Below are 27,213 nucleotides of genomic sequence, written 5' to 3'. Positions count from 1 at the left end.
AATTTGATTGTAAGAAAATATTGGATGAGAGAATAATATATGAGTCTTAGATAGAAAAGATATTAAAATGCGAATAAAATTTCTACGAACGTAACGAAGAAAATCTTATTAATATATTTTAGAAAGATATTTGAATATTATAAAAACAAAGATGTTTGGCTCACTAATTAGTACTAGTTTGTAATGCTGTGCGTCGCACGGAAACAACGATTTTAATAAATAAATTGTTATATTAGTTAATATATATATATATATATATCAAATTTCATAAATTTTATTGAAATTAAAAAAATAAGTTGATTTAAAAAAAATAATGTACAATAAAAAAAATTAAAAAAAATCTAATTATAACTTAATTTAAAAACTACTTTACGCTCAATGTTATTGATGAAAATTATGACTCCAACACCATGCCTTATTTTTGAATTCTAAAAAAAATCTTTTTTTCTTTCCAAAAAACTTATTATAAAACAATACTTTTAATTTTAAACAAATAAAAACAATAATTATTAAAAAATAATAATTAGATTAGATGAAATAAGATTTTTTAAAATAATGGACATAGATATATATAAAATAAGTAAATTAGTAAATATAAATATGAGTAAGTAACTTAATGAATTTTTATTTTTATTATTCAACCAATGTTATTTATATGAAATACATGACATTTAATAATTCATATAAATTTTGTTGTATCAAGTGGCAAAATATCTTTCATTTTAGCACTACTCATAAAATACTAAAGAAAAATAATTTTCCCGTTACAAACAAAAAATTACACTAGAATATTTAATAATAAATTTAGAATAAAAAATGTATAGTACAATAGTTTTTAAATTTGATAAAATAGTGTTTGAAATTTGAAAAACCATTACTTTCAATGAATGGATGAAATGAATTGTTTCTTTAATTCCTACATAAATTTTATATTTTCTTAAATAAATTATTATTTTTCTCTTCAATGTTCTGAAAATTTAATTGAATTCATGGTTAAGAAGCCTAAATAAATTTTATATTTACTTAAATAAATTATTATTTTTTATTTAATATAATTGTGTGCCAACACCATTTATTAGACAACTTTTTGAGACAAATGTTATTAAGACAAATGTTATATAAGAGAATAGAAATATACATATACACATTTACAATTTTTTAAGACAAAATTAAGAAACATAAACAATACAAAATATATATACATAACAAAATAGCAATCTTTTTTTATAAATAAATAAAATAACAATGATAGATTGAAAAATATTTACCATTCAAGTAATTCGTGTGAACATATATTCCAGAAAATTGCTAGACGCAACACGAACAAATACATAGTTTCATCAAAAATATTAATCTCAAATCGAGAAGACAGAAAACCACGTTCGCACAACTCTAACGACCAAATTCCATCACTCACAAACAAAATATGATTTCAGACATTAGATAAAAGATGAATAAGAAAGCTTTGATAAAGAAAACTTACAAGAATTGGGTATACAAAGATAATATGAATGATATTTATAAGGGAGACGCAAAAAATGAGAGAGTACCGAAGATAGACGGTTAACGGAGTATTAAAAGAATTCGTAAAATAAAATAAATTTTTTAATTAAATTAATTTGAAGCGGTGTTCCCGTTTAAAAAACAATTCCAAAAATTGTAACTCCTGATGTGATTGACTGTATTTTGCTTTTATTCTTTTCTTTTTTAAGTGACCACTAAATTCTCAACGGTTAAACAACGTCAAGTAGTGGTGTAGTGTATTTTATTTTTAATTTATTCTTTTTTATTTTCATTCTTTTATTTTTTTAATTGGCCACTAATTTTTTCAACTGACGCATGTACAAAGTCGTGTAACATAAGTTTAATTTTATTATAAGAAAAGAGATATTATTTCTATTAATAGAAACTTGATATTTTCTTAACACTCTATTTTTTATAGATGACACCGAGACAATTAGTAAAATAAAATAAATTTTTAATTAAATTAATTTGAAGCGGTGGTTGTTAAACAATTTTTAAAAAAATAATTACTTAAAAAAAAAACTGTCAAGTCATGATGTATTTTATTTTATTTTTAATTTTTAAATTGGCCACTAAATTCTCATCGATGAAAGGTAAGTCGTGGTATATTGTATTTTATTTTTAATTCTTTTTTTTTTAATTTTTTTAATTGACCATTTAACTTCTCAACGGACACAAAGCAAAGTGGTGATGTAATGGAACTTTAATTTTATTGTAAAAAAAAACTGATTCTATTAATAGAAACTTGATATTTTTCTAACACTCTCCTTAGCCGACACGTGTCAAACTTGTTAAATTAGCATGTTTGTTTTATTACAATGTATATAAGATTTCTCTTATATAATTTTTTTCTTCCAAAAAACAATGTAAAAGAAATGCACGAGAAATCGATAATCCACTTTTCCATCTTTACTTGAGAATAATTTCAAGAGAATATGAAAAGTAAATTTGACTCATTTAAAATAAAAAATTATTAAAATATATTTTATTTCTAAGAATCTTTATATTCAAAAATACTTTTTTTTATATAATATTCAAAAATAATTTTATCACAATTTTCCAATAAATTAGGGTTGTTTGTGTGCAATTTAAATTAGTTTTAAGAGAAAAACTTATCCGATTTAAATATTTACGGTACGATTTAGATGATAACAGAAAAAAAATAATTCAATCTAAATTAATGCAGTTTAAATTAGATTTAATTTTAATTTATCTAAATTGCAATTTTTAATATATTATTTTAATAATAATATTATAAATTACATTAATGTAACAAGTTTGAACTAAAATATTACATGTAATATACTAAAAATTAATATTACAAATAATATAGATCAATTATTTTTGAATTACTTGTTAAATTTTTTTTGAATTATTTGAAATAATAATAAAAAATATACCAACTTAAACAAATAAATATTACTAAAAACTAAGTGAAACTAACAAATAATAATAAATAAGTATTAAAATTTATAAATGTGATTTAATTCTTTAAATTGAATCAGAAACTCATTCAATAATATTCTATTTTATATAATAATAAATAAGTATTAAAGAAACTCATTCAATAATATTCTATTTTATGTAATTTAGATATTTTTAAAACAATTTATAATTTTTTTAATTGGGTTAAATGTGAACACTATAATAAACTATAGTTCTTTAACAGTATATTTCCATGAATGGAATTTTTAACTCCAAGACGTGGGTAAGCGTAAAAGTTTCGCCGCGGCACATAAAGAAAATAAATAAAAGAAGTTTTTGAAATAAAAAAAAAAGCGGGTTAGGGTTTTGGAGCGTAGTTTAGTTTACTCTATTTTGTTCTCTTCATCTTATTCGTTCCTTCACTGCTTCATTTTTCCCCCAAAATGGTGAACCCAAGGGTCTACTTAGACATCAGCATCGGAGGTGAGTTAGAGGGTAGAATCGTCATCGAACTCTTCCACGACGTTGTTCCAAAAACTGCCGAAAATTTCAGAGCTCTCTGCACCGGTGAAAAGGGAATCGGTCCTAACACCGGCGTTCCCCTTCATTTCAAGGGTTCATGTTTTCATCGCGTAATCAAAGGGTTTATGATTCAAGGTGGTGACATTTCCGCCGGTGATGGAACCGGAGGTGAATCAATCTACGGTTTGAACTTCGAGGACGAGAGTTTGGAGTTAAAACACGAAAGGAAAGGGATTTTATCGATGGCAAATTCCGGTCCTAACACTAATGGCTCTCAGTTTTTTATTACTACTACTCGTACTCCTCATTTGGATGGAAAGCATGTGATATTTGGGAAGGTTGTTAAAGGAATTGGTGTTGTTCGTTCTGTGGAACTTGGCGTTGTTGGAGAGAATGATCGTCCGGTTCAAGATGTTGTTATTGTTGACTGTGGGGAGATTCCGGAAGGAGCGGATGATGGTGTTATTAACTTTTTTAAAGACGGTGATACTTTTGCTGATTGGCCTGTTGATCTCGAGACGAAAACCGAGGATATTCAGTGGTGGATGAGTGCTGTGGATTCTATCAAAAGTTTTGGGAATGAACATTATAAGGTGAATGAATATCAATGAATTTTGTGGTTTATGTTCTTTAGAGTGATAGTCTACGAAACACCTATGCTAATAAGAATTTGAGAAATTATAAGTGATTGAATGTTACAACATGTGTCTGCACACACATCAATGTGACATGTTAGTGCTATATAGGTGATAGTTCCCTATAATAAAGTTCTAGAATTGCGGTCTGCAAGTGCATTTGCAGCCCAATATAAAAGTTTAGAAGTATCGGTAACAACATCTCAATAGAAATTGCGGCCCCATTTGCCACCCTATCAAAGTTTGTAGCATAACACAATCACAGTTTAGAATCATACACGCTGGCTTAAAGCTTAATGTTTTACTTTTATTTGGGAATTTAGCGACTGGTCATGGTTATTCTTATGATTTGACGATTACCTATGTAGTGTGCTGATACATTTTCGTTCATGAAACAGAAGCAAGATTATAAGATGGCTATCAGAAAGTACCGCAAGGCTTTGCGTTATTTAGACATTTGTTGGGAGAAGGATGGCATTGACCAAGGTCAATTTTGTTAATTTGTTTTGCTTTTGATCTGTGCTGTTCTGCTTTTGGTTGTTGCTGTTGTTACTTATGGTTTTGCTTCTTTAGTATCTCATCTTTTGTTTTTTTACCGACTTCAGAGACAAGCGCTGCTTTAAGGAAGACAAAATCTCAAATATTTATGAACAGTTCGGTAAGTTCCTTGTTGTCATTATTTTGTGACTAGGACTAGAGCACACTTTCCACGTCAGCTATTATGAATTGAGATCAAACATCATTATTTGCTGTCATTCATGGATCAACTTTGCTACAAGCCTGAGTTGTTAAGTTAGAGGCATAAGAATGGTTTTATGTCTTAAACTCTTTACATAATTTTATTTTTACAGAGTCACTAACCATATGGCTTTTGGTAATTAATTGCTACATTAAGCATCAGGCTATCGTCATTTAAAATGCCTAGCTGCCATAGTTTTGGAAATTGGAACAAATGAATGCCTTTTGATTTTTAATGCTGTTCCTTTGTTCTTGTCCTATATCTGTTTTCTCCATTGGCCAACCACCTTGTTAGTGATTATTATATTAAAGGCACCCATGTGTTCTGCACAAATACTTACTCTTTTAGACTTAGGCTCAAACTAACAAGGTGGGAGGAGGTGATAATGGATAAATCATGATATGGCATATATGTCATTGTCCTCCTCTGACTAGGTCTGCTTGATTCCGCACGGAAGCTTTTGGATTATGTGTTGCTTGTTATAATTTGTCTCATTCTTTAATGAACTTATACTGTATCAGTTCACTTAAACACTGTGGTTTCTATTTTTAGGCCTGTAAATTAAAATTAGGTGACATCAATGGAGCTTTAATGGATTCAGACTTTGCAATGCATGATGGAGACAATGCAAAAGCTCTGTTTCGCAAAGGCCAGGTTTGCATCTTTCAATGAAGAAAGTAGCACGATGATTAAAATGCTTGTTGGCTAGTAAATCATGTTATCTACCTGTCAGCAATATATGAATTGTTTAATACCACTATGCTTGTTTGGGAATTTAGAGGGAAAGGAACTGGAAGGGATTAAGAGAGAGAAAATTTAGAGTTAGTTTAATTTTGGATGGTTATTTATAAACTAAATTTACACTTTTTCCTTCTAATGTATGACATTGTGACTTGCAACTTGAATTAGATTAAATGAGTTAAATACTTCATTTTCCTCCAAAACTATCAAATTTGAGGAAACTGTGAAAGTGCATAAGAGAAGTATTATAAAGGATTTACGAATACTCTTTTCATTCCCTCCCCCGCTTTTTGCAAAACTTCCAGACTAGGGAAAGGATGACTATAAGCCTTTCCTTTCCATTCATTTCCCTCTTAAATTCCCATCCAAACAGGCACCTAACCAACAACAACATAAAGGATATATCATCCACGGACTTTGCAAGCTGAATCACAGTCATGACATTTAGTGATTTCTCATTTGTATTTTGATCTGCTTAATCTCAGGCATATATGATTCTCAACGACCTAGATGCTGCTGCGGAAAGCTTCGAGAAAGCATTAGAGTTGGAGCCAAATGATGGTTGGTGACTAGTTAAATTTCATTCCATGCCTGTGGCCATATATGCTTTTCAGAAATTTCCTTTGTAAAATTCAATTACTACTCCGGTCTTGAATAAAAGCAAAAGTAGGGTCAAAGAAAGTTGATATATCTAGTTTGAAATTTAGGCTAGCTAGATACATTCATTTTCTTTGACCTTCTTTTGCTTATATTTGTGAGCGGAAGGAGTATTTTTTTATAACTTCGGGGATCTGAGGGAGGCTATTGTTGAGCAATGAACTTCCTGGGTTCTTGAGGAAATTGTGTGAAGATATTTTCATATAGGCTTAAATATGTTTTTGGTCCCTGCATATATGAAAAATTTTGGTTTTAGTTCCTGTAATTTTATTTATTTATTTATATCCCTGCAATTTCAATTAAGTTTTAAAAAGGTCCTTAATGATTTTTTTTTTAAATTAAAAATTATGAGGTGGTACACTTTTACTGACTTCATATGATCACTGAATTATTAATGCTGATTGAGCATTTTTTAATATTAAAAATTATTTCATAAATTCATTTAAACATTAATTTATCATTTTAAATTTCCAGTAAAAAACCCAGATTATTTATTCAGTAATCTTACAAAACCCTTGATCTTACTATTCTTACCAAGGATCATACAAAGTCTTGCAATCTTGTGTGTGTGGCTGGATCATTGCTTCTTGTAGACGATTTGTCTCTGTTATGGACTATTCAAAGAGGCGGTCTTAGTTCTATTTTAATAAACGACATCGTTTTCGTAGCTCGATCAACAACACGGTCGAAAAATGGTCTACGTGTGTTTGGTATTCTAACTATTCTTACCAAGGATCAGACAAAGTCTATACCATATGGGTTGTTGAAATGTGGGGTACATTTTATATGGTAAACAAAAGAGGTTTCCTTCCTGTGGTGTTCCGTTGGGTTTTGAAGATGTTGCTGGTAGAGATCTTGTGATTAAAGATTTTCATTCAATTCATTTTATATACTAATACCATCTTCTAATTCAACTTGGATACCATTTCTCTCCGTTCCCAACGCAAAGCACCAGGATGATTCACAAGCATCGATGTGATAGAAGATGAAAGGGGTCTGCAAGTAAGATTAGGGAATTAAGGTTTTATAATTTGGAGATGATATGAGATGGGTTTTTATTCTGGAAATTTAAAATATTAATTAAATGTTTAAATGAATTTATGAAATATATTTTAATATTAAAAAATGTCCAGTCATCACATGCTATGTCAGTAAAAATTTCCCACTTCATCATTTTTTAATTAAAAACAATTCATCACGGATCTTTTTAAGACTTTTTTGAAACTGCAGGGGTATAAATATATTTTTTTACAGGGACTAAAACTAAAATGATTTATATTTGCAAGGACCAAAATCATATTTAATCCTTTCATATATAATAACCATATGTTTCGCCTACCAGGGTTGAAGGAGTCTGTGTATTCATGATATTCACAATGCTGAAAAAGAAATAGTGTAGTGTTTACTCTGGCCCTAAGTTGTGTCACCCTTTCATTATTTTGTCTTAATTTCCTGTTCAGTGTTCTTAAATCGTCTTGTTTGGGTAAACAAATCCTTAAAGCCACATGCTTTCTACAATCACTTCAACATGAAATCTCTAAAAATTATATTAATATCTCAAAGTTTGAATGTAATTTACTAATTTAAGAAGTCAATCTTGTGAGTATATAGAGATCCATAAAAAATCTTTAGATTATGACTCTTGGATATTTAAGTTTTACTGCCTTTTCAAAGTAAATTATGACTTTTCTGGTAAAGTTTCACTCACATTACTCTGTTCTTCAGGAGGGATAAAAAAGGAGTACGCAATTGTCCGGAAGAAGGTTAATAATTCACCTTTTGTATTCCTTTACCATTCCACATGCTATTTAGTTCATAGTAATGAAATATGTTTTTTCTGTTTACTGTTTTGGATACAGGTTGCTGATAGACATGATAAAGAGAAGAAAGCTTATTCTAAGATGTTCAAATAGAGTTCACGCAGTTACGGTGTTTGTTGCTCTATGGTCTGAAAGATCAGATTTTTGTGTAGGAGCATGTCTGATTACAGAGTCAACAATTTATGATTTTGCGGTAGTGATAGTCTGAAAATATCAGATATAGTGTATGTTTTTGAATTTATGCTTTCTAGATTGTGAAGTTGTGATAGAGATGTTCTTATTTCTTATCACCAGTCCTTTTACTTGTGTCAAACTCTTTGAGCATCAACTGGTGATTTTCTACAAGAGATAGGCACATTGAGACACAAGATAGAATGAGAATTGCAATCTTTTTTGTCCAGATGTTCTTTGTGCATTCTTCAATGGTATTTGGTCCAATCACACTTTTTCTTGCAGCAAGTTTATATTAGGTCTGTACAAGTCAGTAAAACTAAAACAAATTTCTATTGATTTGGATTTAAGTCTTATCAAAATTATTGAAATTAAACAAGTCATATTTCTGTCTGTAACTGGATTCTTGCGTTGTAGATTTATGTAACATGTGAAGTCATACACTCATTTTCCTTATCATCTGTTTAAGACATTTTCTGATTTTGCACAAAATGGATGACTTATTTGTTGTTTTAATGTTACCTGCTGATCTTCTGGAGTGTTGTGGTTTTCCCCCTTCAGATTTGACTAATGATTTGCCATGCGATTTGGGTGAAGCACTGTTTATGTTAATTTTTACTTCCTCTTGAACAATTGCATTTTGGATTTTTGCATCCTTTTCCTTGTTCAATTGGCTTATTATATCTCTTCGCTTCATACTCCTTGATCTACTGGAATAAAAGTTATTCAATCTTGATAATGCTAACTCACGGGTTGCCTCTGCTGCAAGTTTTTGGTCCACGGAAACAGAAACACGCCAGTTTGCCTGTGATACTCTTTCTTCAGCTCTTCTTGTCACCGCATAGTAGTCTTCGTGATTAAGCTGGACAACGGACATGTGATTTTGTGAATGATTGATCTGTTGAAAAGCTTTGGCGGTAGATTCTTCCACAGCATCTAACTCAAGGAGCACAGCTTGAAGGGTGAGCTGCAAGGTTCGAACTCTTCGCCTTCTTAGATGCAGGGTTTGCCTCATTTTCGCCCTTGTTTGAATTTGTTTCTTTATGTTGATCTTGAGCCATTCGATGTCATTGTGCATTTGATCCAAAGCATGATTGATTTCGTAGATCATATTTTCTGTCTTGTGGCTGTCCTCCCTTTTAGATTTGATGCTTTTGTGGGTGGTCTCTAGTTGTGATTCCAGATCTTCAATGTCAGGTTTTGGTGTATTTGAATTTTGTTGAGCGTTAGCTAGAAAGGCTTTCTGCTTTTCGAGTTCATCTATGAGAGGCTTGGAGTCAAGCCAGGATTGCATAGCATTCTCTTTAGCTCTATTGAGCTCTTTCTTTGCCTCATCTAGTTCTGCTTTTGCAGCCTGTAGTATAATCCTATTGTTCTCTACCATATCTTTTTTTTTTTATGACTCCCTAAAGTTTCCAGCTGATTAAAGCTCTTGCATTGCGTACATTTAAGTTGGGGCCTCTTGTGTATCGTTTCTTTTCTGCTGCTGCTGTGAACTTAAATATAAAGCAGTGACGATTATATGTTGAAATTGCATTTTAATTTGAAATTTCCTAAGGATAATGATCATTTTTATATTAAAATATTTGAGATACCTATGAAGCAATTGTTTTATCCGCTTCCCTTTGTCTTGCATATATGTGTATATTTGGTCATGGGATGTGCTATGCGACTCCGGCTCTGACTCGTGCAAGTGTGCTTTTCTTAATATTGTGTGGATCGATTGTGCTTTCTATAAGCTGCATGCGCCATGTTACATTCCTAGAAAGTTAAAAATAAAATTACAAAAATGTGTCAATTCCAAGATTTTATCAATACTTCTAATTTTAGGTGCGTTGAATATCGAAGTGTCATGAAACTCGCAATTCGCAATTCGCAGCTACGGGTGGAAATTGGTCAGATCAAGTTGGAGTTTGATGTACAACTAATTTTTTAAGCTCAAGTCTGATCTACTGTCTATCATAGTTTTTTTTTTTGGTTTGACTTTGTCTTTCTAAAAGTGTAGTATGACTTAAAAGCTTATTTAAAAGTTTTATTAAAAATAAAACATTTAAATGTTATATTTTATATATTTATATATATTTAACAAAAAATGATTTTTGAAAAATCTGAAACAAATATCATTTAAATCTTAAAAAATGATTTTTTGTTCTAAAGAATAGATTTTTTTTCGAAAACAAATGCATCCATTATTATCTCTCAAATAAATATGGAATAACTACTGAGAGACTATCTAATTGAACGACTATTGAATATGAAACGATTATCGAATATGGAATTGCTACTGAATATAGAATGACTGTCGAATATAAAATGACTATTGAGTGATTGTCTAATTGATAGAGTTAAAATAAAAAATAATAGTATTAATAAACAATAATAAAAAATAATATTAATAAATAATAAAATATATATAGGTTGACATGTTAGGCTTAATAGACTTTTTTATAAGCTTAACCTATTAAAATAAATAGACTTTAAAAATAATCTGAATTTAGCATTTTTATTAAATAAGTCATGTTAGACTATAAATATGTCTGACCATAGGCCCTTGACGGATGTCCTAACCTATTTCCATCTCTAGCCGCAGCCAATGAAAGCCTAAGATTCCAACCACATTTATAATTATTCCGCCGAATTGCTAATAAAACACATGTTTCCCAAAAAAAACACTAAATTCCAACAAACTTTTTTATTTTTTATGAATCCAACAACCATTTTTGACCTATTGTATGGGGGATAGTTGTTATAGACCATAATATATTCCTATGTAACAAAAAAAAAAGACTATAGTCAAATGTCAACCAAAATAACATATAATATAGTGTAGTGAGCTGTATGTTAGTATTAAAAATGTAAGAAAACGAAGCAACGAGGAAATAGAAGTGTCACATAGCTTATTCTTCTTCCTCTTGAGCATAGCTATTCAGTGTGAGTTCTTGACATTCAAATTCTTCTCGCATAGTTCAGTTCGTCAATTGGAATATATGGCTAACTCTTCTATCACCGATTCACTTTTCAGGTCATTTTTTTTATTTGTCTACTTTCATTCTTCATGTGTCACTCTATTTTCGATTGTGCTTTTATTAGAAATTTAAGAGTAATTAATTAGTTAAATAGATTAGTTGCACCTCTTGAATTACTTAGGTGAATATTATTAACAAGTAGTTAAAAGTTAATCTGCAGTTAAAAGATGAATAATGTGGGATAATTTAAATTCAAATATAATTTTTGATTAAATTTTAATTACCTCATATCAAATTTTAAATTACTAGAATCTCATCTTTTCACAAATCAATTAATTAAATAAATAAATAAATAAAACAAATAGCAAAAAGTTAATGATTCATGAGTTTTATAAAAAGAACATATAACATATTCATTTTTACTATATTTTTAAAATTAATTCAATATACATTCAACGTGGATTTTGTAGAGTATTAATATATTTTTTTTCTTTTCATCAAAATGATCTTACTCTGTATCTATGGATTTCTAAGAACTTTTGTGATTATAATTGCAATTAGTTAATTCTGTTTTGCTTTTCCTATTTCTACAATTAATTAGTCATCAAACTAATTGGAAGATTACATTGGTTATAGCTATCCTCGTCCAGATTATGCTGAGATAGTTGTGGTTCGTCATGGTCAAACAATTTGGAATGCTGAAAGTAAAATTCAGGTAATTTGTTTTTTTGCTTTTAAATGAAAAAAATGCAAGCATTTGTTTTGAATCTTTTGAATGAATTGAATATTGCTTCAGCATGTTACTTATTTTTTTAACAAATGTTACAAAGTGGCTTCCCAATCTACGTGTTTATTTTTTAGTATAATTTTTCTTCTTCTTATTCATATTCATATATACATTGAAACAGGGACACTTGGATGTTGAATTGAATGAAATTGGAAGACAGCAAGCACGTGCAGTAAGTTGTTTTTATTTATTTAAAATGTCTCATTTATTTTTACTCCTTTAGTGACATTATAATTGTCTCATTTGTATTATTTTCGGTTCAAATTAACTTCTCGAACTTAATTCCTGTAATTTTTACAATGAATTAGGTGGCTGATAAATTATCAAGAGGACCAAAGATCTCTGGAATATATTCTTCTGACTTGCAACGTGCTTTTGAAACAGCACAGATAATTGCTTCTAAATGCGGAGAACTAGAGGTTTGATTCACATCCTCTCTTTTTCACCAAAAAGTGATTTAATCGTATGTTCACCTACTCTTTTAAAAAATAGAGATGCAATTTAGTACAAAATATTTTTTTTAAATATATAATGATTTATTAGAGGTCCATCAAATAATTATTTTCATATTTAATGGAAATCAGAGTGTGTGGATGAAAAAAAATTATTTCTATAATTTCGTATTTTTTTTTGTTATTTATACTTTCTTAAGATAGATCATTTTACTTTTAAAAATAAAATGTATTGATCCTTGCTTTTCAATCAACAAAATTAGTATTATCAAATAACATTTCTATTATTAGAAAATATATAGTGATATGCTGATCATTTAATTTTTTTAGCTAGTACAAAAATAATCTATTAACTATTTCTATAATAGAAAGGTTTCATCTTTTACCTTCTTGTGCTCTTTGTGTTATTAAGTTATAATTTGTCAAAAAATAAAATAAAATAAAAAATATCTAAATTTTAATCAGATACCTTCTATCGCTCTTTATCTACCTTAATGATTAATCACTTATACAATTTAAATTATATGTTTGCAATATTTTATTTTAATAATGTTTACCTTTGATGGAAATCTTAGGTTGTCAAGGATTTAGACCTACGGGAAAGACACAAGGGAGATCTTCAAGGCCTTTGTCATCATGAAATAGCAAAGACTAATCCCATTAGTTACAAGGCCTTGATTTCCAATAATGAACATGAAAAAATCCCTGTAAGTTACAATGGAAGCCAACTAGTGTGCATTTAAATTTGTGCAATCAACAACCTATGCTTTTAGGCATTTAATAAGTTGATAATTATTAGATTGAAATTGAATCTTATCAATTTTTAATTTGGTGTATTTTATTTTTTTAAGTTAAAGTCTGTATTGAAATTTAGACCGTTAAATCTCAATTCAACAATTATCGATGTGTTAATCTAGTGAATACGCGAAATTGGTTACGGAAGACAATCCAAATTCTAGTACACATATATAAAAGCCCTTGATAAGTAATGTAATTCTAGTAAGAGCTAAATAACATGCATGGTTTGTCTTTTAAGATTAATTTGTAATTTGAAATATAGAAGAGAAGAGAGAGCCAAAGGAAGAGGACAATGCCTAAAGTTTTTTTTTCTTCCAAATATTAGTAAATTAATAGTTATATTAATTTTTAAATTTAACACCGGGTTTAGATTTTCTTCTAAAATTCTCTCGGCTATAGAAAATCACTAGGATTCTTTGATTGCAATAATAATTTGAGGGATGTAGAAAATTTAATTTATTTATTAATTTGTGGTGAGTGTATATATATATATATATATAACTATGAATGCTTTGATTTCTTATTTTGCATGATTCATTTATACCATTATGTGCAGGGTGATGGAGAAAGTATGTTTGAGCTGCTTGAACGTTGCAAATCTGCAGTGCTGAGAATTGGCAAAAAACATAAAGGTAGGTTGTTAACTTTGAAAGTTGCTCCATATATATGACTAATAATAATAATATTTTTTGTAACTCAGCTTTAGTTAATTTTCTTAGATCTTTTAGTTAGCGCAAAAATTTCACTGTCATATATGATCTTTTTATGCAGAGATAATTTCACTGGCTATATTCTCTCTAGAATGAACTACAAATAAAAATAGACTTGATCTCACATTTTAAGAATTGTTAATCACAATCAATACAATCTCAATTAAAAAATTAAGTTTATTTGTCTAAGTTATCCTGCACATGACTAATAAATCATTATATTGAATTTTTGAAAATATAAAAAATTAAATTAAAAGAGTAGTAAGTTTAAGATACTGTCATAGTATCGTTAAATTATATTATAAATTGTTAAGATGTAACTATATTTCATTTCAAAAAATATAATTAACTTTACTTATATTTTATGACTTTAAATAAAATGTATTGTCCGTGTAAAATAATAATTCGTCATCTTGATAAAATATTCAATAATTACTTTTGATTTAATTTAATTTTAATAGAATATAGTAGATTGAATGATTTTTGTTGAATGAAAACTAATAAAATATTCAATAAATCATTTTTTTTTTATCTTAACAATAACTCATTGTTGTGAAAAACGAAGATCAATAAGTAATTAATCTAAGACTGTTCTTGGGTTTGTCCAGAAAAATGTAGAAAGATTAAAACAGAAAACGGAGATTGATTAAATCTATGTCAAGAACGTTCTCTGTTTTCTGGCTGAAATGTAGAATGATCAGTTTTAAGTAGAATTTAAAACTTGTAATGCTGAAATGAACACACACACTTGTTAACCCAGTTCATAGATTAACTCCTACGTCTGGAGTACTGGATCCAACTTGAATTATCATTTATAATGAGATGAAAAACGATTACAAAATGTTTATGCACTTATGTTGCCAGTTTTTCACAGTTTTGTAAAACTGTAGCTTTTTGCATTCTATTCTGAAACTCTCAACCTCTGTTTTGTAAGCCATGCTTTTATATACAATTTGTTTACAACATTTGGAATAACAAACTAACTAACTAAAGGAGTTACAAGTCGTTACAACTAACTAACTAATTGCCCAAAACAATTTGGCTTCCTAGTTGAGTACCAAATGAGAAGCTTGAGCTTGTGATTCTTCAAATCAGATCCTCTTAGTCATTGATCTCAGTTTCTGGACTTGATTTGAAGCATATCCAAACAACGTTTGAATTTGCTAAGTGTGACAGGTTTTGTAAACATGTTTGCAAGATTATCACTTGTGTGCACCTTTACCACACGTATCTCACCTTTTTCAATGACATCTTTGATGAAGTGAAGTCTGATGTCTATATGTTTGGTTTTTTAATGATACTTTTGATTTTTACTCAAGTGAATGACACCTTGGCTGTCACAATTTATGCACACAGATTCTTGCTTGACTCCAAGTTCTGCGATTAATCCTTTTAGCCAAATTCATTCTTTCACTGCTTCAGCAAGAACAACATATTTTGCTTTTGTTGTTGATAATGCCACTATGTGTTGAAGGTTAGATTTTCAATTGATTGTGTTGTTAAACATTTTGAACACATAACCTGTAAGAGATCTTCTTCTATCTAAATCTCCAGCAAAATCAGAGTCTATAAATCTTTGGACTGGTTTTGATGATACTGAACTTTTGCTGTATTCCAAACACATGCTTTGAGTTCCCTTTAGGTATCTTAGAATCCATTTGACAGCTTGGCAATGACTCATTCTTGGGTTTCCCATAAACCTGCTCGTGACACTTACAACATGAGAAATGTTTGGCCTTGAGCAGACCATAACATACATGATACTTCCTATGACACTTGCATATGATATATTCTTCATGTCTTCTACTTCCAGATTTGTGTTTGGTGACATAGCTGAAGAAAGCTTGAAGTGAGTTGTTAGTGGAGAGTTGACTGCCTTTGATTCACTCATGTTGAATCTATTTAGAACCTTTCAAATGTAGCTCTCTTGGGAAATTATCATTTTGCCTTGTTCTCTAATTCTGATGACTTCCATTCATAGGATCCTCTTGGATGGCCCCAAGTCCTTCATCTCGAATTCTTTCTTCAGCCGAACTTTCAATTTATCTATTTCTTTCACACGTTTAGATGCTATTAGCATGTCATCCACATATAGCAGCAAGTAAATGTATGTGACTGATGATACTTGTTTATAATACACATAACTATTAAAATTTCTTCTAGCATACCTTTGACTGAGCATAAATGAATCGAATCTCAAATACCATTGTCTTGTGATTGCTTTAGCCCATAGCGTGATCTCTTTAGTAAGCAAACCCAATCCTCATTTCCTTGAGTCCTAAAACCATTTGGTTGTTGCATTAAGATTGTTTCATTCAGATCACCATGGAGAAATGCTGTTTTGACATCCATTTGCTCCAATTCCATGTCAAAGTGTGCTACCATGGCTAGAATTATCCTTATAGATGCAAGCTTGACTATAGGAGAAAATATTTCATTGTAGTCCACACTTTCCCTTTGAGTGAATCCCTTACTTCTGTAGAAGTTTATAATCATTCACCAAACTGTTTTGGACAAAATCAAGGCTCCAGATCAAAGCTATAACATCAATGATTAAATGAGAAGCTTCAAGGATCATTAAACTTTAAGGCAAACTGATCAAAGAAGTCTGTAACAACATCAGTCAAAACATATTCAAAATGTTCAAAGGCGGGAATATTTTTAATCATATATATTGGTTTTGGTAAAAAATGACAGAGCACTACCAATAACTCTTTTGACCATTATTAAATGCTCCAATCGCCTATAAAAGAAAGGGCAATGTACATGAAAAATACAGAAGTTCAAGTGCTATCAAAGTCTCATAAATCATTCACATACTTGAAATTCTCATTTTCACAAAGAAGAATCAGTTCTGAACTTTTATATCACATTGTGTTATTACCGCTGAATTCTTTGTAAAAAATCGAATCCCAAACAAGAGTTGAGACATCTCAGATTCTATCAAAACAATCTCATCGTTATTGTAAAACTCAAACTATAAGAGTTTAAGTATAGTTTGAATAGATTGTAACGAATCCTATCAAGATCGATAGGTGATTAATTTACTTTATGCATGGAAAGAAATAGAACTTGTAACAGATCAAGGTTGATCTAAGCTAGGTGCTGTAAAACTAAGAAGGTTCTTTGTTTTGAACACTTAGTGGAAAATCTACAGTTGTGAGAACTGGACGTAGCCCGAGTTGGGTGAACCAGAATATATCTTTGTGTGGTATTCCTTCTCTTATCTCTTTATTTATTAAACTTATTTGATTAACTGAGATAAAACATAAACTAAATTTCTGTTTTTTAAGCTAATCAAGAACGTTATCTGTTTTCCGGTAAAAACCAAGAACGTTATCCGTTTTCTGTTTTCTTAACCAAGATCATTCTTGAGTTAAATCTTGAGATTTCTTCAGGAATTTTTAAATAGGTACATTTACAATTCAAACCCCATTCGTTGTAAATCGACATTGTTACTTCATCTGATACCAGTTATTGTGAAAAATGGAGACCAATTAGTAATTAAACCAAGAATTTTCTTGGTTTTTTTTTTTTTTTCCAGAAAAATGCATAATGATTAAAATAAAAACAGAGATTGATCAAATTAATGCCAAGAACGTTCTCCGTTTTCTGATTGAAACAAAGAATGATAAATTTTAAGCATAATTTAAAATTTGTAATACTGAAATAAACACACACACTTGTTAACTTAGTTCAAAGATCAACTCCTACGTCTAGGGGGCTGAATCCGACTTGAATTATCACTTATAATGAAATGAAAAACAATTACAAAATGTTTATGTACTTATGCTACCAGTTTTTTACAATTTTGTAAATCTACAGCTTTTTGCATTCTATTCTGAATCTCTCTACCTCTATTTTGTATGTCTTGCTTTTATATACAATTTGTTTACAACATTTGGAGTAACAAACTAACTAACTAAAGTAGTTACAAGTAGTTACAACAAACTAACTAACTGCCCAAAAAAGTTTGGCTTCTTAAGTGAATACCACTTTTAACACTCATTATATTAGAGAAGGAGTATATGATTCCTCTTATATAGGCAGTATTGGCGTAACATACCTTTTTGAAGAAAATCTTGTTTTCCCACCTCGGTGATCTCAATTACATAATGTCTTACCAATGTATTTTTTTTTTAAAGTTTCTCCGTACATGGCTATTAATTTGTAACTAATTATTGCAGGGGAGCGAGTTGTTGTTGTGTCTCATGGAACATCCATTGAAGTACTTTACAAGTGGGCTTGTGTAAATGGATATGAAGGGAAAATACACAATGCATCTATCACTTACTTTCACTTGTATGACGAAGACATATTGACCTTAAAGGTGTGGGCTAATGTTAGTCATCTGGCCCAAATTTGATTTCTCTACAGTCTAATATTACTTCCGATTATTAGGATGTAATGTGTGTTGTTTACCATCCAAAAGTTAATAATTTGCTAAAGGGAAGACGATAAAAGAGTATCAAATGGTGTTACTATAGATTGACTTTGTGCCGAATCATATGATCTTTTTATATATATATATATTTTTTTTATATATACACATATTATTTTTGTGTGTTTGTGATTCATCAGTCCGAAGGATATGATTTATGTAATGTGTGAAGTCATACACTCATTTCAAGAATATATGATTTATGTAATATGTGAAGTCATACACTCACTTTCCTTATCATCTGTCTAAGACATTTTCTTATTTTGTACAAAATGGATGACTTATTTGTTGTTTTAATGTTACTTGCTGATCTTCTGGAGTGTTGTGGTTTTCCCCCTTCAGATTTGACTAATGATTTTCCATGCGATTTGGGTGAAGCGTTGTTTATGTTAATTTTTACTTCCTCTTGAATAATTGCATTTTGGATTTTTGCATCATTTTCCTTGTTCAATTAGCTTATTATATCTCTTTGCTTCATACTCCTTGATCTACTAGAATAAAAGTTGTTCAATCTTGATAATGCTAACTCACGGGTTGCCTCTACTGCAAGCTTTTGTCCATGGAAACAGAAACACTCCAGTTTGCTAGTGATACTCTTTCTTCAGCTCTTGTTACATCATAGTAGTCTTCGTGATTAAGCTGGACAACAGACATATGATTTTGTGAATGATTGATCTGTTGAAAATCTTTGGTGGTAGATTATTCCACAACATCTAACTCAAGGAGCACAACTTGAAGGGTGAGTTGCAAGGTTCGAACTCTTCGCCTTCTTAGATTCAGGATTTGCCTCACTTTCGCCCTTGTTTGTGTTGAAGCGTGTCTCAAATCAGTAACAACTTGAAGTTTGGTTATAACTGAATTTAGTTAAGACATTGTTAGTTATAATTAGTTAAGAAGTTTGTATTTAAATACTATAGCTGTAAGTGCATTGTGTAATAAGTTGAAATGTGTTGTTGCAAGTGGTAATTGCTGATTGAGAGAGATAGACATATGCAATTCAAGACTCATAGAAATTCCAAGAAGAAGATTAAGGGAGAGAAGAAAGATTGAGTGAAAATGCTAGTATTGCTGGTTCATAAACACTGATAGATATTAGGAGATCAATTTTGAGAAGGCCTTAATCTTGTAAAGTTCAATCATTAATAGTTGATTAATCTTGCTTGCTTGCTCGTGATGTATGTCTAATCAATTGAGATTGAAACGGAAAGATCTGAGTGTAATTTTTCTCCAATCTTTCTTTAATTTTTGTTTACTTTGATTTTGAAAACTGGTTTTCAAAACTGCAGTAAGGAGAACTATAAACACGGTCCGTTTTCTGATTTTCAGTTCTGTTCAAGAACGTTATCCGTTTTCAGTAGAAAACCAAGAACATTCTCCGTTTTCGTTTTTTCTCTACAATTGTTTGTTTCTCTTGTTTTGTTTGTTAATCCTTGTTGCAAATTCCAATATTGTTTTAACAATTTGAATTTGTTTCTTTACATTGATCTTGAGCCATTCCATGTCATTGTGCATTTGATCCAAAACATGATTGATTTTGTAGATCATATTTTCTGTCTTGTGGCTGTCCTCCCTTTTAGATTTGATGCTGTTGTGGGTGGTCTCTAGTTGGGATTCCAGATCTTCAATGGCAGGTTTTGGTGTATTTGAATTTTGTTGAGCGTTAGCTAGAAAGGCTTTCTGCTTTTTGAGTTCATCTATGAGAGGCTTGGAGTCAAGCCAGGATTGCATAGCATTCTCTTTAGCTCTATTGAGCTCTTTCTTTGCCTAATCTAGTTCTGCTTTTGCAGCCTGTAGTATAATCTTATTGTTCTCTTCCATATCTTATTTTTTATGACTCCCTAAAGTTTTCAGCTGATTAAAAGCTCTTACATTGCGTACATTTAAGTTGGGGCCTCTCTTGTGTATCGTTTCTTTTCTGCTGCTGCTGTGAACTTAAATATAAAGCAGTGACGATTATATGTTGAAATTGCATTTTAATGAGATTTCCTAAGGATAATGGTCATTTTAAGTTAAAATATTTGAGATACCTATGAACCAATAGTTTCTACTGCTTCCCTTTGTCTTACATATATGTGTGTATTTGGTCATGCGATGTGCTATGCGACTCCGACTCTGACCCGTGGAAGTGTGTTTTTCTTAATATTTTGTGTGGATCGGTTGTGCTTTCTATAAGCTGCTTGCCCCATGTTACATTCCTAAAAATAAAAAACAAAGTTACAGAAATGTGTCAATTATAGGATTTTATTGATACTTATAATTTTAGATGCGTTGAATATCGAAGTCTCATGAAAGCTATCGAAGTCTCATGAAAGTCGCAACCAAAGAAAGCCTAAGATTCCAACAACATTTATAAATGTCTTCATATTGTTTGTCGGCCGAATCGCCAATATAAACACTTATTTCAGAATATAATTAGAGGCATCCACTCAACCACTAATATGTCTCATCTTCTCCATCCACTTTTATTATATTACTACTATAAGTGATATCTATCATGTGTTAGTATTTATATATAAAATTGTATATTGTTATATATCATAATGTAGAATTATGTATAGTTTTGTATAAATATTGATTTTTTTTTTTAAAAATTAAAAAATCGAAGAAGTTTTACCTTCCTTATCACGGTAATAGAAGATAAAAGTTAAGACTATATATACAGTTTTAGTTGTCATTACAAGTGTACTAGTTAAAAACAATTTCCACTTAAATTTGTATATGATACTTTTTTATTTCTTAATAATATTTTATTTTATGTGAAAATAACATTCAAATGACAACTAAAAGGATACATATGTGATGTGGTAGCGAAACTTTGTTGACACTTAGGATTGAGAGAGCACGACGAAGTATGGCAGAGAAACTCTGAGTGGGTGTATCTGCAAATACTTCGACACTCAAGTCAGTGAAAGTTGGAGGTAGTGAGAAAAGTATTCTGAGTAAGAGTGATTGCGTACCTTACATCTGAAAAGTGTGACTCTTTTATAGGATGATCCTATGATGAGATAACTATTGAGACAATTAGACTGATGTGAGTCTAGGGGAATTTTCAGGTAATTGTGTGATGTTGATTAGACGATGATGATCAAATAAGACGACATGTTAAGTTATATCGTATCTGCGTGGAGTCATCTTGAGCCAGAGATATTAGGCTTAAGATGCGTTGGACTAAAGTCCATTTTGCACTCATACCTTAATGTTTTGGGCTGAAGTCCACTTCATATAAGAAAAAATAGTTTGTTTACTAAATTAATTAGTAAATTTATGTTAGTATGAGTTTATTTATTGATTAATTTATTTCAGTATTTAATTTTAAAACTTCTTTATGTTACTAAATTAGCTTATATGTGTAATATTAATTAACTATTACTTTCTAAATTCAAACAATATTCTTTTTTCCAAATCCTTTTTTTATTAATCCAACAACCATTTTTGAACTACTATGTAACAAAAATAATACTATAGACCATAGTATACTACTATGTAACCAAAAAAAAATACTATAGTGAAATGTCAACCAAAATAATATATAATATAATGTAGTTAAATATGTGATTTATCTAAATTGATTTTGTATCAACGTTATAATAGATAAAGTTATTTATAAAATTTTATTATTTAAATATTATTAAAAAATTAATAGTTAAATTACATCAGCGGTCCCTTAATTTAATTTTAGGTAACGTTTTAGTCCTTTATATTTTTTTTCTCGAGTTGGTCCTTTATTTTAATTTTAAGTGATAATTTGATATTTTATGTTTTAAAATGTCAACAATGTTGTCCTTCTTTTTACAAAAATTCAAAAAAATTATCAAATTTTTCAAACAAAATCCATAAAATTCATTATCATCTTCAATAAAATACAAAATTAATCAAATTCATAACTTAAATATTGAAATAAACTCATATGTTCATTCTTTATTTGATGTTGTTGGAGATGAAAATATGAATATATTTGAATATTTGAGTTATGAATTTGATAAAATTTGCATTATATTGAAGATGATTATTAATTTTATGGGTTTGGTTGAAAATTTTGATGATTTTTTTGAATTTTTGTATAAAAAAGGATAACATTGTTGAAATTTTAAAACATAACATATCTGTCACTTAAAATTAAAATAAATGATCAACTCGGAATAAAAAAAATAAAAAATTAAAACGTTACCTAAAATTAAGTTAAGGGATCACATAATTTAATCAAAATTAATTTATATTATAATAAAATTGATATGAGATTAACTTAAAAATATTAAATATTCGATTAAGATATCATGTAATAGGATCTCATCTCATGGATTTATATTAATTTAATTTGATTGACACTTTTCTATTCCATCATTTACTTATTTATTGTGAAAGTATTATTCCGATGGATCCTCCGTCCAATGGAGACATGTGAATAGTTCACGCGAAAAACCAAGAGAAGGAGACGTTTACGAACTTCCTTCATAATTATTTGCGCCTTCAATTACCAAAACCACGCACCTTTCACTCTAACTTCCTCCATCACTATGGCCGAGTTTTCCACCAACGATTCCACCAATTTCAGGTTCCTTTCTAAACTCATACACAATCGATTACTCTAAATTCATTCTATTGCATCCGCATTTTTTCCAATTCAATCAAATTCTAATTATTTTCTATTCGCTCTCCATATCTCTAATTTCTTTATCGTTCTCAAACTAATTGGGATTATTATGCTGGTTATAGTTATCCTCGTTCAGATTACGTTGAGATTGTTGTCGTGCGTCACGGTGAAACAGCTTGGAATGCTATCAGTAGAATCCAGGTGCTTTCTTTTATTTTAATCTTTTCAGTTTCAGCTCAGTATATGAAATTGTTTTGATTGAATATTGCATTTCTTGTAAATAGAAGTAGAAATATGGACTGAATCTGTTTCTGTAAGCGAAAGCATTTAGTGCACGTTTGATTCTACTTCTAGAGAAGCCAAAATCAATTCTGGAGGAGGAAAATTGATTTTGACATGTTTGAGTGCTATAGAGTAAAATTGATTCTAACTTAAAACTATGATTCTTATCTTTTAAGTGCAAACATGATTTCTACACTGAAATTTATTGTTCAACTCTCTTTAACGTGAATATATCCAAACACGAATCACTTTACATTCATCTCACTTTTAATTAAACTCAATTTTACAAAATTAATTTTTGCTACAGCAAAATCAAACACAATTAATTAACTTCATTTTATTGTTATGTTGAACAAATTCGTCCATGATCATGGAGATTATTACATGAGGCTCAAATAAATATTGTTGATTTCACTTCTTTAAAGTCATACAAAGAAGGAAAAGTGTGGAGTTAAATTGAAAAATCAAAAGTTAAGATCGTGGACTAATGTTTGTACTTCTTGTGCTTTTGATTAGTTTATGGTTAATACATTTTGCCTTAAAAAAACTCTTCTATAGCAAGTGACTTTGAGATGCACCAATATTCCTATGATGAACCTTAGAATGTACGATCAAATATAATTTGTTTGAGACTTTCATCCATAGCTATGACAAGATGCTTTCCATGTGTAACTATTTATCCTTGTCCTTCAGTCAATATTTTTTTTCCTTGTGCATTGTTTCTTATATTTGTTGTTCCTTTTGAGTTTTCTGGCCCTGATGATTATGTTCATATTCCACTAATGCAAGTAAACAGGGACAGCTGGATGTTGAATTAAATGAAACTGGAAGACAGCAGGCAGCTGCAGTAAGTTGTATTTGTCGTGTTTTCTAATTTCGATGTACCAACCAAGGCTGGAGTAGTACATTACATTTTTGTTTATTATGCCTTCATGATCCTTATTCCTGTAAATTTTACAATTGAGGTGGGTGATAGACTCTCTAAGGAATCTAAGCTCTCTGTTATATATTCTTCGGACCTTCAACGAGCTTCTGAAACAGCACAGATAATTGCATCCAGATGTGGAGGGGTGGAGGTTAGCTACCAGAGTCAATTTTCTACATGTTGCATATTATTGATTCAATTGTCACAAGATAATAACCCAGTAACGATTTTTATTTTTAAACACAATTTCATGCTTAAAGCCAATGGTTACTATGGTTTATAGGTATTCAAATTTCAAACATTCTTTCCATTTATCATTACCAGGACTATAGTTTGACTAAGCTTGGATTAATCTTGCTGTTTCTTAGTAATTATGGAATACACAGTGATGAACAATTCCTTTTCCTTAGATTGGGTTGAACTTATAGGGTTTAGAGAGGGATTAGGAAGGAGTAAGAATAATAGGATAGATGATTTATATATGGTGCTTTAAGTGTTATGATATGATATACAATACCATTTCAATGGTCCTATTTTTACTAATAATTTGGTCAAGCCCTAATATAGTATTATAAGTACAACCCCAAAAAAATAAGACTGCCAATCTTAATTTAATAAAGAAAAAATTTGGGAACATAATGAATTGTTAAAACTCCTAATATGGCTTCCTCAATCGGATTACTAAGATATTCTGAGATTTTGTTGACAGTCTAACAGATAGCAACAAAAAGTTATTATTTCTTAAATTGAATAACTGGGTTATAACTTAATAAGCATATCAGTTCTACAACTTGCTTTCTCTGCGTTCATGATTAAGTAAAATTATGGTTGCAATGTTTTTATTTCTTTCTTCATATTTAGTACGAATGATGTATTAACTATTCTTCTTTTTCTTAACAATGATTTCCTTTTATTGAACCTTTAGGTTGTCAAGGATGCTGACCTACGGGAAAGACACCTCGGGGATCTTCAAGGCCTTGTTTATCATGAAATGGCAAAAACTAATCCCAATGCTTATAAGGCTTTTGTGTCTAAGAACGAAGATATGGAAATACCAGTAAGTACCATTGGAACCAACTAGTAAGCATAATTTTCTTTGGTAATGATGTAATAACTGAAGAGTATAACAGATGTAATAACACGACTGCATGTGGAACCTGAGAGTCAGCCAACTGATGTCACATCAGATGGCATAGTAAAATATGAAATAAGATCAGTTAAACTCATCTTATAATTTCTTGGTTTGAGAACTCAATAATTGTTTTAAGATCAGTTAGATAAGATGATAATCCATTTTCCAAATTCTAGACATGCTGAGAATGACCTTTCAGACAACTCTAGGCAAATCTGGTGGAGTCTTTCTTGTTTATCCATGTTGTAGTTGTCTTATTTGTTTTATACAGTAACCAGATTATTATCAAGTAGTCTTGCTTGTATGTCAGAATCACCTTTAGTGTTTCTGATTGTGTGTCATGATCTCGATTATGAGTTATGACTAAGAAGAGATTTGAGATTGTTACAAAAGTTTAGGTTAATACCTGCTGCTTAATGTGGAAACGAGGGTACATACTTGTAGATAAAAGTTTTCGATTATGACCTGATGTTTGTCATTCAACTTATGTATGATTTATGGAATACATAATTATAGTGATGGATGCCTAAAATTTTGCATATACATAACATTGATCCATATAACATTATGTGCAGGGTGGTGGCGAAAGTCTTGTTCAACTTTTTGATCGCTCCACATCTGCATTGCTTAGAATTGGCATGAAACATATAGGTAGGCTACCAGTGAAAGTCCTTCCTTCAGTACATATCAATGAAATGATTTATTTCCTAATTAATCACTGGTTTGATCTGTGATAATTTTTTTAGTTCGTCCATAATCTCAGTGCCCTACATGACACCCTCACTTGCCTGGCTAGATTGGTTTAACATGCTAGTTACTTTGCCACAAAAGCACTTCATATATCGTTCAGATAACATTGACATATATTAAATCCTAATAAATTCTGATGTTATTATCTGTATTAATTGTAGGGGAGAGAGTAGTCGTTGTTACTCATGGAGGATTCATCAGATCACTTTACAAGCGCGCCTGCCCAAACGGAAGACCTGCAGGGAAGGTACTCAACACATCCGTCAGTGTTTTTCACTTACATGTTGAGGATAAATGGGTCTTAAAAATGTGGGGTGATGTTAGCCATTTGAGCCAAACTGGATTTCTACAGTCTGGTTTTGGGGGTGATAGAACTTCTGGTTAGACCATTGTTTCCCATCCAAAAGTTAACCCAAGGTTTGGATGAAGAAGAGCGGAAAAGGATTTTAAGCAGTGATTATAAATGTGATTTTGGCCTCTGTAATGGGAAATATTTATTTTTTGCATCTTATCATGCAAATATACTGTCATTAATTCACCATGTAATGATGTGTGCAACAGTGCAAACTATATTATTTTGTTGGGGCGGTGTATCAAACTGTATTACAAATTTGTTGTATTCTTAATTTATTCAACTGTTTGTTGTATGTATTGATGAATGAAATGGTGCACGTAAATAAAAAACAGTTGATTATGACTGATGATTAAAACATAGTATGTATGAATAACCATAAAGTGATAAGGGTAGTTCAAATGCTTTCGTGCAAGATTCCTTCAAGCCATTCAGTATTTCCATTCGAATCTAGGATTGGTGAACCTTCTTTGTTAGTGTAGTTTTTTTCCCCCCACATAATCATTTAACCTGGTTATAACTAATCATTTTTACTACTCTCCTAACTTGGTGATTATAAACATCAAACACGTTTTTCTTGCTCAATAGTATAATATACATTGAGATGGTTTCTTTATTTCTTTAAAATTAGACATAAAGAAGTTGTCGAAAAATTAGGCATGAAGAATCAACACAGAAAATAGATTGCATGCAGTACACAAATGTCAGGTTTTGCATGGATTCGGCTTGCTGCAGTTGGTGACCACACATTCACGCATTCATGACATCAGTGGTCGTTCGATCAACATTAGAT

At 30.3% G+C, this 27,213-nt stretch overlaps 3 protein-coding genes across 5 annotated transcripts; all 3 read left to right on the top strand.

Moving 5' to 3' along the window:
- The first annotated feature begins 3,288 nt into the window (after positions 1-3,288).
- Positions 3,289-8,506, top strand: LOC101510309 (peptidyl-prolyl cis-trans isomerase CYP40-like). The gene is made up of 7 exons (XM_004509107.4): positions 3,289-4,064; positions 4,505-4,592; positions 4,712-4,764; positions 5,398-5,499; positions 6,072-6,147; positions 7,969-8,006; positions 8,103-8,506. The coding sequence occupies exons 1-7, from the start codon at positions 3,393-3,395 to the stop codon at positions 8,154-8,156; spliced, it is 1,083 nt and encodes a 360-aa protein (XP_004509164.1). The 5' UTR covers positions 3,289-3,392; the 3' UTR covers positions 8,157-8,506.
- A 2,586-nt stretch (positions 8,507-11,092) lies between these two features.
- LOC101509990 (phosphoglycerate mutase-like protein 4) lies at positions 11,093-18,625 on the top strand. 2 transcript variants are annotated; one of them, XM_073370821.1, is made up of 8 exons: positions 11,093-11,256; positions 11,837-11,915; positions 12,109-12,159; positions 12,296-12,406; positions 13,015-13,146; positions 13,794-13,869; positions 15,304-15,421; positions 18,135-18,277. In XM_073370821.1, the coding sequence occupies exons 1-7, from the start codon at positions 11,222-11,224 to the stop codon at positions 15,417-15,419; spliced, it is 600 nt and encodes a 199-aa protein (XP_073226922.1). In that variant the 5' UTR covers positions 11,093-11,221; the 3' UTR covers positions 15,420-15,421; positions 18,135-18,277. The 2 variants fall into 2 exon arrangements, with proteins under 2 accessions (XP_073226922.1, XP_004509163.1); XM_004509106.4 differs by lacking the exon at positions 15,304-15,421 and having other exon boundaries at positions 11,095-11,256; positions 18,135-18,625.
- Positions 18,626-22,736: 4,111 nt separating this feature from the next.
- Positions 22,737-26,715, top strand: LOC101509667 (phosphoglycerate mutase-like protein 4). 2 transcript variants are annotated; one of them, XM_004509105.4, is made up of 7 exons: positions 22,737-22,940; positions 23,102-23,180; positions 24,058-24,108; positions 24,227-24,337; positions 25,112-25,243; positions 25,894-25,969; positions 26,230-26,715. In XM_004509105.4, exons 1-7 carry the CDS (start codon positions 22,903-22,905, stop codon positions 26,451-26,453), a joined length of 711 nt encoding a protein of 236 aa, XP_004509162.1. In that variant the 5' UTR covers positions 22,737-22,902; the 3' UTR covers positions 26,454-26,715. The 2 variants fall into 2 exon arrangements, with proteins under 2 accessions (XP_004509162.1, XP_027192163.1); XM_027336362.2 differs by having other exon boundaries at positions 22,743-22,940; positions 24,051-24,108.
- The last annotated feature ends 498 nt before the right edge of the window (positions 26,716-27,213 follow it).

This window comes from Cicer arietinum, chromosome 7, assembly GCF_000331145.2.
Source record: "Cicer arietinum cultivar CDC Frontier isolate Library 1 chromosome 7, Cicar.CDCFrontier_v2.0, whole genome shotgun sequence".
Taxonomy (NCBI): domain Eukaryota; kingdom Viridiplantae; phylum Streptophyta; class Magnoliopsida; order Fabales; family Fabaceae; genus Cicer; species Cicer arietinum.
Note: the sequence above shows the minus strand (reverse complement) of the source record. Positions and strands in the feature narration are given on the sequence as shown.